At 41.0% G+C, this 12,747-nt stretch overlaps 1 protein-coding gene across 5 annotated transcripts in view; it reads left to right on the top strand.

The window, feature by feature from the left end:
• The first annotated feature begins 8,861 nt into the window (after positions 1–8,861).
• NARS2 (asparaginyl-tRNA synthetase 2, mitochondrial) overlaps positions 8,862–12,747 on the top strand; it is a 130,284-nt gene continuing 126,398 nt past the window's right edge. For all 5 annotated transcript variants that reach the window (XM_055320405.1, XM_055320406.1, XM_055320404.1 and 2 more), the window contains exon 1: positions 8,862–9,275. In XM_055320405.1, coding sequence (XP_055176380.1) covers positions 9,135–9,275 — 141 coding nt within the window. In that variant the 5' untranslated portion in view covers positions 8,862–9,134. The remainder of the gene's footprint in view (positions 9,276–12,747) is intronic.

Raw genomic sequence — 12,747 nt, 5'->3', positions numbered from 1 at the left:
TTGTGATTAATGTGTGTGTACACACACACCGTGTATGAATATATGCACATATATATCTCATACTCCTTTGATATACATTATGCTCTAGTAAGGAATGTTAAATTGCTTAATCTAATATATTGGAAAATAAATTTTACATTTTTATATCTGTCAATGCACGTGATTCTGAAAATAAACCCTGAAAAGAGGAGAATAAATCAGTTCTCAGTAAAAGTTATATCATCAGTCTTCTTGCTACTGTTCATAGGGGGTGGTGGAACTCGAGAAAGTTTTGCTGGAAATCTATGAAAGGAAATATCCAGGTCCCTGAATGTTCATGCATTACTATTCTTGGGGTATAGTCTACTTGCCATCCTTGTTTTAACACACATTTCACAAGCCCCTTTTATCGGGAGTACAAAACATTTTACCACGGCATCAATATATTTTTTTTTCCTGTTTGAAAAGCCAGGGCATAAGCACATCTCCTTTTGGGGTCTTTAAGTGGTTACATAATTATTCATTTTAGACCAATGGTGAATGCTGATTCTCCTACGAATTCCAGGAACACATCTCTTCCAGACTCTTTATCGTAAGGAAAAAAATTTCCTTAGAATTTGCATTTTTTAAGCAGAGCTATTCTTTTCCAAAGAGATCACTCTTTATTCATGACATTATGTACCTATATCTATCTGACCCTAGATCCTGGGGTGGCAGGGTAGTAATCCCTCAGAAGCCTCAGGGAGCTTTCTTAAATGAAAAAAGTATTTCTCAGAAGTCTATAGAAAATATCATGCTTAATATCAACAGCATACAAAGGGTGGGGCAGTGGGAGTGATCTGCCCAAGGTGCAAGCATTTAGGAGGTGTACACTATAGAAAATTTAAAAACAATAGTAAAATGCACCAAAAACCCATCTGCTTTTTATTTTCAGTTATAAACCAAAACTATCCATGACAAGGCACTCCTCTGTGGGGGGGGGGGGGGGACAAAAAACTAAACATTTGTGGAGTTTTACTCTTTGGAAACATTTATTCTTCATATGCAACATATTTGGAAACTTTGGAGGGGAAATTGCCCATTCTTTTCACTCTCACTTCATCAGTGGAAAGTGCTGCAAAAATGTAGGCACAAATGTAGGTATTGGCTGTGAAAAATGTTCCCAGACAAGATGGAGTGCTCATTATGAAGCTGTGTGGGCATTAAAGAAATTTTGAAAAGCTAACTTCATTCTTTGAAGTTCTGTGTGATCAAAGAGAAAATATGAGTATAGGAGGATCAGCTCAGATTGTATTGTCTCCTACGTGTAATTTTTCTTTTCTGAGTTATCTGGTTTTCTGGCGTGAAACCTTAGAGGTTGATTATGCACAGAAATATTTGCAAGCAACCAGAATCAGCTTCAAACAATTTAAAGTGGAGTTCCAAGCCTTAAGGTTGTTCCCTTAAGATTACCACATAGAGATGTGTAGAAAAGGCCATTAACCATAAACCAAAAAATAAAGAGGGTAGGGTGGGGGGCAGGGTATATAAAGAAAATAAACATTTGAATTTAAAAAAAATCATTTTTAAAGAAGAACAGAAACAAGAATGACAAAAGATGTTGGTCTTACATTGCCCAAATAAATCAAAAGGGTAATTTCGAGTGTCAATAATTTTCTTCAAGAACTAGACACAATTTCTAAAGCAAAGGATCAAATAATGTCAAGGTTTGCTATCATTCAGCCATTTCTTCACAATATACCATGGTATAGGCAACCCACAGAGTGAGTGAAGATATTTGCAATACTTATAACTGAGAAGAGCTTATATCTAAATTATATATGTAAGAACTTGTATAGATTAATTGGAAAATAAATGACAAAAAAAAGGCTAATCCATAGAAAAATAGACCAAAGATTTAGTGAATTCACTAAAGAAAACCCAGTTAAAATAAACATTGAAAGATGCTTGACAAGGAATGATAATTGAGGAGATGCAAAGCAAATTGCGAGGAGAGATTACTACACCTCCACCAATGCAGCTAAATTTAAAAGTCTGATGAGAGGGATGCCCGGGTGGCTCAGTGGTTGAGCGTCTGCCTTTGGTTCAGGGCGTGATCCTGGGGTCCTAGGATTCAGTCTCGCATCAGGCTCCCCGCAGGGAACCTACTTCTCCTGCTGCCTCTCTGTATGTCTCTCATGGATAAATAAAATCTTTTTAAAAATGTAAAAAAAAACACAACCAAAAATCCATCAACAGAATGGATAAATAATTGTGTTATAGTCATAAAATGGGATATCATACAATAATGAAAATGAACAGTTTATAGGCAATGACATAGCTGATTCTCACAAAAATAGTATTAAGCAAAAGAGTTCATAAACTAACACATACTGCGTGATTGTGTTTACATGAAGTTCAAAAACAGAGGAAACTAAATTATAATGTCCAGACTGAATACCGAGATGGTGGTAAAATTATAAAGAAAACCAAAGCAAAGATTACCAAGGTCAGGAGAGTAGGAAACTTGTGCTTGCCAAGGGGTATGGACTGGGCTAGAAGAGTCCTAGGAATGTTCTTTTTCTTGATCTGGATGGTGGGTTAGATAGGCATTCATTTTATAATCATTCATTAACTACACATTTACATTTTATATATTTTTCTGTTATTTGTATCATAACTAAAAACATTTTTTTAAAGATTTATTTATTCATGAGAGACACAGAGAGAGGGAGAGACACAGGCAGAGGGAGAAGTAGGCTCCTCACAGGGAGCCTGGTGCGGGACTCCATCCTGGATCCTGGGATCAGGCCCTGAGCTGAAGGCAGATGCTCAAGGGCTGAGCCACCCAGGCATCCCATCACAAAAACAAAACATTTTTTAAGTCTCCTTTTATCCTCAGCAATGAGAACTCAGGCTATTGCTACATACCAAATTGCCAAATAATAAGACATAAAAATTTGTATGCTTTACACATTAACCTCTTTGCAGAGGATGTTACAATTTATTTTCAAGCCCAATTTCAGAAATGCAAACATTTACCAATGAGCCAACCAATTAACAAGTATCAAACTCCAGAAGTAATTTTAAAATAATTAAAATCTGTAGTAACCTATCTAGTAGCCAATTGTGTCCAGTCTCTTCTAAATCTAAATTTTAACGGGTGGTAAAAACCTTAGCCACTCCTGGGAATAAGTATGTTTTCTTTCATGTGCGGTATAGTCACAGAGCATTATAGAAATCTATCTTCTAAAGTTTCCATATTTTTCCAAACATACACTAAAACCAGGTGGACGAGATCGAGATCCGTATCTCAAAATGGGCATGAGGAAAAGCAGCTAGGTACATAAAATAACATTAAAGATATTTTTGAAACAAATTGTTGGTCTTATTTCTAGAAATTTATTCTGCAGGTATGAATTCCTGCATACATAATATGTGAATAAAATAGTCAGTGTAGATTGCATTGATGCCCCCAGCAGAGCCAGCTGAGGAAGAAGCTCCTTCTTCAATCCTGGGGTCATGCTCCAGCCACTGCGCACCGGTGCCTCCCAACCCTAAATGTGGAAGATGGCTTGGACTGCAGGTGGTTTTGTTACAGTTTCTTTGAAAATACATTGGGAGTTTAATAATAGTAGAGCAGTAGTAGTACAGCATAAGGAAAGAAGTTCAAGTCTCAGAGTGCTTCCTGAAAGCAAAAGGAAGAAACCAGGGAAAGGATGAGACCCAACTATGAAGCCAGAAGTGTTTTTCAAAGTGATTCTGAGGCATCAGACAGGAGACCCAGGAATTTGCATTTTAATAAGACAGCTGGGGATTCTGATACATTGAAGAATTGCACCTAAAAGAAATGTATACAAAATAGGAATCATCTTGAGCCTTCTACTTTAGGAATTAAAGAGAATGGGCTGGTAACATTTAGTGGATTCCTTAACTCTAAAACTCATAAATGGTGAGGAGCATTCAGTCAGATATGACACTCATTTCTTTACCACAGAATTCACAAGACGCTACAGTTAATAGTGCTAACAGCCCTGTGAAGGAAGTCTAGAGTTTAAGTGACTTTCTAAAGATTCCACAGTTAGGCGGCCACAGATGAGATTTAAACTAGGACTGCTGATTGCCAGGCGAGTGCTCTTTTCCACTATGTTATTGACAATGATGGGTGTTACGGTTGAAATGGAATTTTGAGGAAAAGAGGAAAAAGAATAAAGAACGTACAATCTTTAAAAACACTGAGATACTCTTTCTTACCCAACATTGGTAAAAATTCAAAAGTCTGAGTCTCTCCGTTGTCACTAAAGGTATGGAACTCTGAGAATCCTTGTAAGCTTGTTGGAGGATGTATAAATTACAATCTTCAGCTGGCAGAACATTTTGTCAGTACCCAGCAAAGCTGAAGATGTGTAGCTTCTGTACCTGAGGCATATGATGCAGAGAGACTTTGATGTGTCCAGTCTACTTTTTGCAGTAGTCTTATAATGAAGGGCTGATCCAGTTCTGTGGGTCTTGAAGCTTATTATAATAATATAGGAGGTTTTTTTTAAAGAAAATAATACAGAATTACAAATATTAAGGTAAATATTTACTTAGAATGAGAGAAGTTACAAGAAATTTCTAGAACTTTGGAAATTCATGCCTCTCTCTTCTGAGTTCCTTAAGAAATGCTTCCTGATTGCCTCCCTTCTTATTTTACAACTCCCAGCAGCACCTCGCATTGGGGGGAGGTAGGGGCCAGGGACAGGGAGACACATAAATGCAAATAAGGGGCTCTGAGTTTACCTTTCATTAGCTTCATGGTAAATCCACCACTGTTTATAATAGAAAAACGTTGAAAGCAGCCCTAATAACCATTAGAATGAGAATGAATTAATTGTGGTATAGTCATACAACAGAATATTACAAAGAATGAACTGCAGCTACATGGATATATGTCAAAAAGTAAATCTGAGTTGCAGAATAATTTATAGAGTAAGATACCATTAACTTAAAATTTAAAATATGCAAAACAATACAAGAGACTATAGATATATGCATATTATATATACATATATGTACGTGTACATATGTGTGTATTATATATAATTGTGTGTGTGTATAACTAAAGTATAAAAACATGGAAAGAAATGAAAAACATTGAATTCTGGATAGAGTTACTTCCATCCAAGACGAAAAGAGGGGAATGGGATTGTAGAGAAGTACAAAGGAGATCCATTTCCTGGAAAGAGAAAGATCTCTAAGAGGACAAATATTAAGCTTTGATACAACAAACCTAGATGTTAGCTACCAGGTTTTATTGCATTATTTTCTAAACGCTTCTATATGTAGGAAATAGTTCACATGTTTTATGAACAAAAAAAGTCTCTGTACTAACCAGGGAAATATAATGCTTTAATTCTAGCAGCAGACTTGATGCCTCTATTTTAATATTTAATTCATATTTTTATTGAGGTATATGTAAGTGAAATGCACAAATCTTAAGTTTACAGCTCAAGGAATGTTTACATATCTGGTACAGGTAAGGCCACCAAGATCACGATAGAGAACATTGCCAGCTCTCTTTAGGACATGCAATTCCCCTTTCCCTGGCTAATATTCATCCTCTGGCTTCAGCTTAGATGTCACTTCCTCCAGGAAAACTGCCTTACTCCCCCAGCGTTTGGTTACTACTGCTCTTCTGTGCTTTTTCCTTTACCTGATCATTTACTTGTCTGCTTTTCTTTCTAGATTATGAGCTGCTTTTCTGAAGGTTCCAAAGTACACGTGCAATTTCTTGTTCTGTTTTGTGCCTTCGCCTTTCCATTTTTCAAGTTAAATTGTACTCACCAACTTTAGCTTCTTCAGAGAAACTCAGGATCCTTTACAATATTCACCCATTCCCTGTCTACACCAAATATCTCCATAATTTCTGCATCAGGTACTATGTTCCTCTATGTTTTGAGGTCATAACCTTGGTATCAAGTTTTGGGTGTTGAGAGTTTCATGAGTGGACTCAAGCGTAATGAAAACCCTGGACACAGAGTTGTATTCTATGACCACATGGAGTATCAGAGTAATGCCTGCCTTTCAGAAGCCAGGAAGCTTTGCAAGTGAAGCTGAAACCTGTCGTGCTGAGCCTGATTAAAACCTTCTCTAAAGCTGACAACTAATGCTAACGGTGTTCATCGCCTAGACCTGTATTATCAAAAGGTAACAATAAGGACGTTTCACTTCTGTTCCTCACTCCAGGGTGCCTCAGGGGACTCCCAGAAACATAGACTGGTAGGCATGCTGAAGAAGGCAAGTCCTCTCTATGTTGTAGGGGAAGCAAGTGAAGAGTACTTTAATCGCTGGAGTAATAAGTAGAGAAGAAAATGGACTCTGGTGCCAGACTGCCAGTGTAACTTGGAACCAGCTCAAAACCTCTCCAAGCTTCAGTTTCTCCTTTGGAAATGGGGGGTGGTGATGCTAACCCTACTTCAGAGGGCTATTGTGAAGATTGAGTTAATATGTGAAAACTTCCTGGCATGGAGTAAGCATTCTACAGCACTAGCAACCATTAGTACCAACACAGTAATGTATTAATTGTGAAAAGATTACTCTGGCTACTGTCTAATGAATCTAAAAAGTGTCATTCCAACATTGAAAACAAAAACAAGAAAACGTAATTTGATATAGCACAAGATACATGGAGTGTTTTGGAACTTAGCACCAGAGGCACAAATGCTATAGTCAACTTGCATTTTTAATTAACTACTGCTAGTTTTCAGTTTCACCCACTGGTTTCCCTTGTCTTCATCAAACTAGTGGACACTGGTTAAAAATTAATTAACACTTTGGCTTAAACCAGCTGTAGAAGAGAGAGTAAAGGAAGTCAGGATCACTGTGGTAAGGACCACAGTTCTTAAAATACACATTGAGGGGAAAGGAGTGGTGAAAGAAGGCAAGACAGAAAAACAGCCTGGGTAGGAAGTGAGCCAATTGGTCACCATTTTTCATCCCTTGGACAAGGTAGGCATAGTCAATACATTAATGCTGTGATCATCTTCTTCCCAGATTTTGTAGCCAATACAGCAAAGTCATACTTATTTTTTTGCTGTTGTTAAAGTCCCAAAGCTACATAACTCTGAAGGTATTTGGACATTCCCATATTTTTAAAAATTTTATTTAAGTAATCTCTATACCCTATGTGGAGCGTGAACTCATGACCCCAAGATCAAGAGTTGCATGCTCCTTTTGAGCCAGCCAGGTGCCCCTCCATATTTCTCTTTGAGAGTTTCAAGAAGTGCCCAAGAACTATGGTATTTTTGTGGGAGATATTTTTTAGTCTATCTTGAGAACAATTTTACAATGCTTCCAGGCTGTTTGCCCTCCTAGTAACCTTTCCTGCTCACCTTCTCATAGGAAATACTTTTTTTACATCCCAGCACTGCAAAATTCTGAGCTTCCTCAAAAACTCCGTTTATTTCCTTCCCTAGACAACTACTTCACTTGGCTCATATATTTGTGTGTACTTATTGGTTTATTTTTTTTTAAGATTTTATTTATTTATTCATGAGAGACACACAGAGAGGGGGGGAGAAGGCAGAGGCAGAAGCAAGCTCCATGCAGGGAGCCCAACGCGGGACCCCATCCCAGAACCCCAGGATCAGGCCCTGAGCTGAAGGCGGCGCTAAACCTCTGAGCCACCCAGGCTGCCCAATTTATTTACTGGTTTATGTTGCATTAATCTGTTTTGTTGTCATTCCCCATGTCTAGACAACGAGCTTCTTGGTGGAAGGGATCATGATTTTACTTCCCACCTTGAGATACTCTATAACATTACAGTTTAGTGGAAGGAGCCAGAATTTCTGAGGTTAAATCTCACATTTATAGGTTGTATTGTATCTTCTTGAGCAAGTCATTTCACTTTCCTGTGCCCAACTTCCTGTATCTGTAAAATGGGCATAATAGTAGCAGCAACTTAGAGTTGCTAGATGGAAAAACCTTTTCCTGATTGTCAGTGAATTACAGGATTTTTTTTTTTTCGATTTGGGAGTGGTGGATACATTTAAAAGGGTCATTGTTTCCAGGTCAAACCAATGCAGGTAAGTGTTGGAAAAAAAGAAAGACTTGAAGATTCCAACAGGCAATGCCCAACATTCCCTTCAGTGTCTCTCCAACATCTTCTCAGTGCAGTGCCTTCCCCGATTTGCAAATACAAAGACTCTCCAGGGGTCAGAGGGCTCCCTTCTCCAGCAAGCCAGCTCTGGCATCCCACGTTGAGGCTCCGCCAGAGAACTGATCACCCTTTTATGCACTTGTCTGTTTAGATACCGTATAACTATGACGAGCAAGGATCTCTGTCTTGTCTTTCCTTGCGCTCAGAACTCAGGAATGACTAACATCCTCAGGCTCATGTTCTCAACAACTAAGTCTCCTGGAGGCTTTCCTTCGGCATCAGTCACTCCTTACCTCTCAGCGTCTCTCGGCATCACCTGGCAGCGTTAGACATTAAGACCTCTTAGGGGATCCCTGGGTGGCTCGGTGGCTTAGCGCCTGCCTTTGGCCCAGGGCGCGATCCTGGAGTCTTGGGATCGAGTCCCACGCCGGGCTCCCTGCGTGGAGCCTGCTTCTCTCTCTGCCTCTCTCTCTCCGTCTATCATGAATAAATAAATAAAATCTTCAAAAACAAAAACAAACAAAAAAAAAAACTAAGACCTCTTAGACCGGGTCCGGGTCCCTCGCGTGCTCCCAGAGCCGGAATGCCTTAGCTCCGCCCCTTCTGGGCCTCAGGCCCCGCCCCCTCCGCGCTCGGCCCGCCCCCGCCTCTGGCCCGCCTTCTCCAGAAACCGGAGTCCCTAGTGCGCACGCTCCTTCTCAACCCGCTCGTAGCGTGATGACGTGGACGTTGGCGTGTGGCGTAGCGGGGCGGCCGCGCGTGTTTCGGCTCGGGGAGGCGGTCGCGGCTGTGGGTTCCGAGCCCAGGCGCGACCGTGAGGTGTCCCGGCGCGCGTGGGGCTGTCGGGCACGCGCCGCTGTGCTCTCGCTCGGCCCCGTCCGGGGAGGGGGGCGGAAGGGGAGCTGGAGCCGCGGAAGGGGAAGGGAGCCGCGGGGGGCGTGGGGCGCCCTGAGCGCCGGGCTGCCGCGGGGAACCCGGGAGGTTCGCGGTAGGCGAGGTCCGCGCCCGCCGGGAGAGGCCCGGGGGCGGCCGCGCGATGTTCGGGGCGCGGCTCCTGGCCCGAGCCCTGCGCTCCTGTTCCTCAGCTCCCTGCCCGGGACACAGACCTCCGGCCCGGCTGAGCGTGCGGGACGCTCTCGGGGCCCAGAGCACGAGTGGGGAGCGCGTTAAGGTCCAGGTTGGTGTTCGGGAAGGGGGTGGGGCTTCCTTCTTTAGTGACTTAAAGGGCACCTGCAGGGTCAGACAGAATGACAGGCAGGGGAAGGAGAAAACGTAGGAAAAAAAAAATTCTGTAATTCACTGACCATCATGGAAAGGTTTGCCATGTAGCAGCAGCTTAAAGTTGCTGCTGCCGCTATGCCCATTTTACAGATGCGGGAAGTTGGGCACAGGGAAGTGAAATGACTTGCTCAGGGATGTACGGACGGTCGCGTACGTTCACGTTGGTCTCCCTTGCCCACCGTTACTTTTTTTCTTTTCTTTTTTTCTTTTTTTTTTTTTTTTTGCAAAACTGTCGGGATGCCTGTGAAGTGCTGGAACTTTGCCTTCACGGTTCCGGGACCTCACCTGTGAGCTCGTTGGTCCTCTGTGCCTGTATCCCTCCCTCATAATGAAGGTCCACAGTCCGCAGTGGCTGCTTTGACACTGTGTTTCGTCCGGCTCCGTATTCCCACGCGTCTGTCTGACAGTAAATGTTTGTTCGACTGAACAACGGATTTTATTCCATTTTGACCGTCCCAAGGCCTAAAAAATGGGGGTTTGCATATAATGTACGTTTAATGAGTTAGGAGACAAAAGTAGAGTGTAGTAGTTTGAAACTCTGGAGTCAGGCTGCCTGGATTCAAATCTGGCCCTTAGTGCCTCCTCATTAATAAAAGGCGTGTCTCCTGTGTGTGCTGAACCTGTTTGCTTCTTGTCGCATAAAGCTTTAGCCTTAAACGCAGAGAGTCCTGAAGATTAAATGAGAGGACAGGTATGAAGACATTCAGGACATGGCCCGCAGTCAGTAAGTGTGGGCTGCTATTACTTCTCTTGTTATTATCATTTGGAACAGCTCCACGTAGAAGCTCTACTCCTCAACGGGAGTAGACTAGCCACGGTGATTTGATCATTTCTTACAGGTTGCTGAGACACTGATGAAGTCATTTTTGTTTTCCTTGGATATCCTTGATTTTTAGCAGTAGGACACCTCTGTGTTTCTTTTGAGTTTGATATATTTTTTTTCCGTGATCCAAATCAAAGCCTTTTCTTGCATTCACCTATTCATTTGACATATGTACATTAATAATCCCTGCTGAGTGGTAATCTAGAAAGGATTCAGAGATAAAAACCTGCTGCTCAGGTTAGAGGCTTTCATTTTAATACTGTGCAATCGAAGACGGTAGCTGCCTGCCGTTTGTGGTGCTGAGCCCTTGAAATGCAGCTAGTCTAGATTGAAGGGTACCTGTAAATGTGAAATACACCAATTTTGGGAAACAAAAGAATATAAAATACCTCAATATATATTTATGCTGATTACCTGTAGATTATATTTGGGGCATAATGGGTTAAATAAAATATTGAAATTAATTTTACCTGTTTACTTTTAGTGTGACCAGACCACTAAAACTTGGAAAATTACATATGTGGCTCACATTCTACTTGTGGGTCAGCCCTGGTCTAATGGCTAAGACAAGTAATTGGGGCAATGTGATATGTATTGGTGGTATAAAAAATTCTGAGAAAATAGAGATGTCCTTTACTATGTCAGGTCAAGGAAGACTGCTTGTATTAAGTGACGTTTCGCTTGAGGACTGGGGATGGGGTGAAGATAGCGTTCCCTAGAAGTTTGATAATAATATGACCTTTGAGCTAAGAACTGTATTGGGTGGCTCAGCGGTTTGGCACCTGCCTTTGGCCCAGGGCGCGATCCTGGAGTCCCAGGATCGAGTCCCGCGTCGGGCTCCCGGCATGGAGCCTGCTTCTCCCTCCTCCTGTGTCTCTGCCTCTCTCTCTCTCTCTATGTCTATCATAAATAAATAAATCTTTAAAAAAAATATTTGAATTCTAGCTCTACTACTTGGGAACTGTGATTTTAATTATTTAAAGAGGTTATCTTAACTTCTCTAAATATATTCTTCATCTCTAAAATGGTAATCACTTCATTAAGTTCTTGTGAGAAATAACTAGTAAAATATTTATAAAGGGCTTAAAACAAAAGCACATTTTTAAACGGTGCTTCTCAAATGTTACTTTTTTACCAACAAGTGAAAAGACAGTGATGCCTTAGGAATCACTGTCGGTTGAACAGCTGCCTTCAAGGAAGTGTGGGGAGATGAAACCAGAAAGATGGGCGCACTGAGTTGTGAAAGGCCCTGTATAGGAGACTGAGGCAATTACACTTTATTCAGTGTAGCCCTAGAAAAAGTTCAAGGGTTTTCTGGTAGACTTGGTTTCAAATGGGACTTTATGGTAACCAGCAGTGTGACCTTCAACAAATTACTTAACTTCTCTGAGTCCAGGTTCTTGTAAGACAGGTTATAATGATAATCCACTGAGCTGTTGTGAGGAAGAGATGAGAGATTATATGAAAAAGGTAGTAAAACACTTGTCCCATAGTAGATTTCTAGTGCATGGTAGATACTCTTTTCACTGAAAAACATTAATGCACTATTTGCTGTGTGCTTGACAATGGCCTTCAAAGCAACTAAAGCATAGTTCCTAAACTTTGAAATTATTATGGACATGCAAGTAAGTAATAGTTTCACTAGCATTGTCTGTAGGGTATGGTGGGAACACACAGGGTCAATATAGTTTTTCCAAGTAAAATCCTCTCCCTTTTCCCAAGTGTGTCTGATAGTTAATCAGACACCATCAGTTGTTTCACAGTTGTTCACTGTTTGCTAGAAGTATATTCTCTCTTCTGTGCTAGTTAAGTTTAAGTTGGATCTGATCTGTGAGAACTGGTTTTAGGTCTACCAGAAGACCTCTCATTTGTACTCACACATACCTGTCATTTAAACTCAGTGTCTTCAAAAGCTTATTTACTATATTTAATACATGTTCACAATGAAAAGCTTCTTGAGAACTGTGTGATGCATTGTAAAAGGGGGAAAAAATCCCATAAAGATGTTTCTAGTCTATAACTACATAATTTCCATTCTGGGAATTTTATATAAAAGGAGATGGGGGCCAAAATATGTGCCCTGTTATTTGTTATGGTGAGGAAAATGAGCAAGAGGAAGGAAGAAATACCTGAAATAGCCAATATTGGGGGAAATAGATGATGTGAATTAGTCTCATCACCTAGTGGAAAGTTAGGCATCTATTCAGAATGATGAGTTTTGTGGCACCTGGGTGGCTCAGTCAGTTAAGCATCTGCCTTTGGCGTGGGTCATGATCCCAGAGTTCTGGGATGGAGGCCCTCCTCAGACTCTGCTCATCAGGGAGCCTACTTTTCCCTCTCCTTCTGCCTGCCGCCCTGCCTATTTGTGCTGTCCCCTCTCTGTGTCAAATAAGTACAATCTTAAAAAGAAAAAAAAATGATGAGTTTTATTAACAAAACAAAAAGATGTGATGCCAGAAGTGTATCTCATTGCAATAAGAATCCTTGAATTTTATAAATATATGGTGAACTAAAAGCAATTGATTTGTTAAGGCAGAACTGAGGA

Source organism: Nyctereutes procyonoides, unplaced genomic scaffold, assembly GCF_905146905.1.
Source record: "Nyctereutes procyonoides isolate TBG_1078 unplaced genomic scaffold, NYPRO_anot_genome, whole genome shotgun sequence".
NCBI classification, from domain to species: domain Eukaryota; kingdom Metazoa; phylum Chordata; class Mammalia; order Carnivora; family Canidae; genus Nyctereutes; species Nyctereutes procyonoides.
Note: the sequence above shows the minus strand (reverse complement) of the source record. Positions and strands in the feature narration are given on the sequence as shown.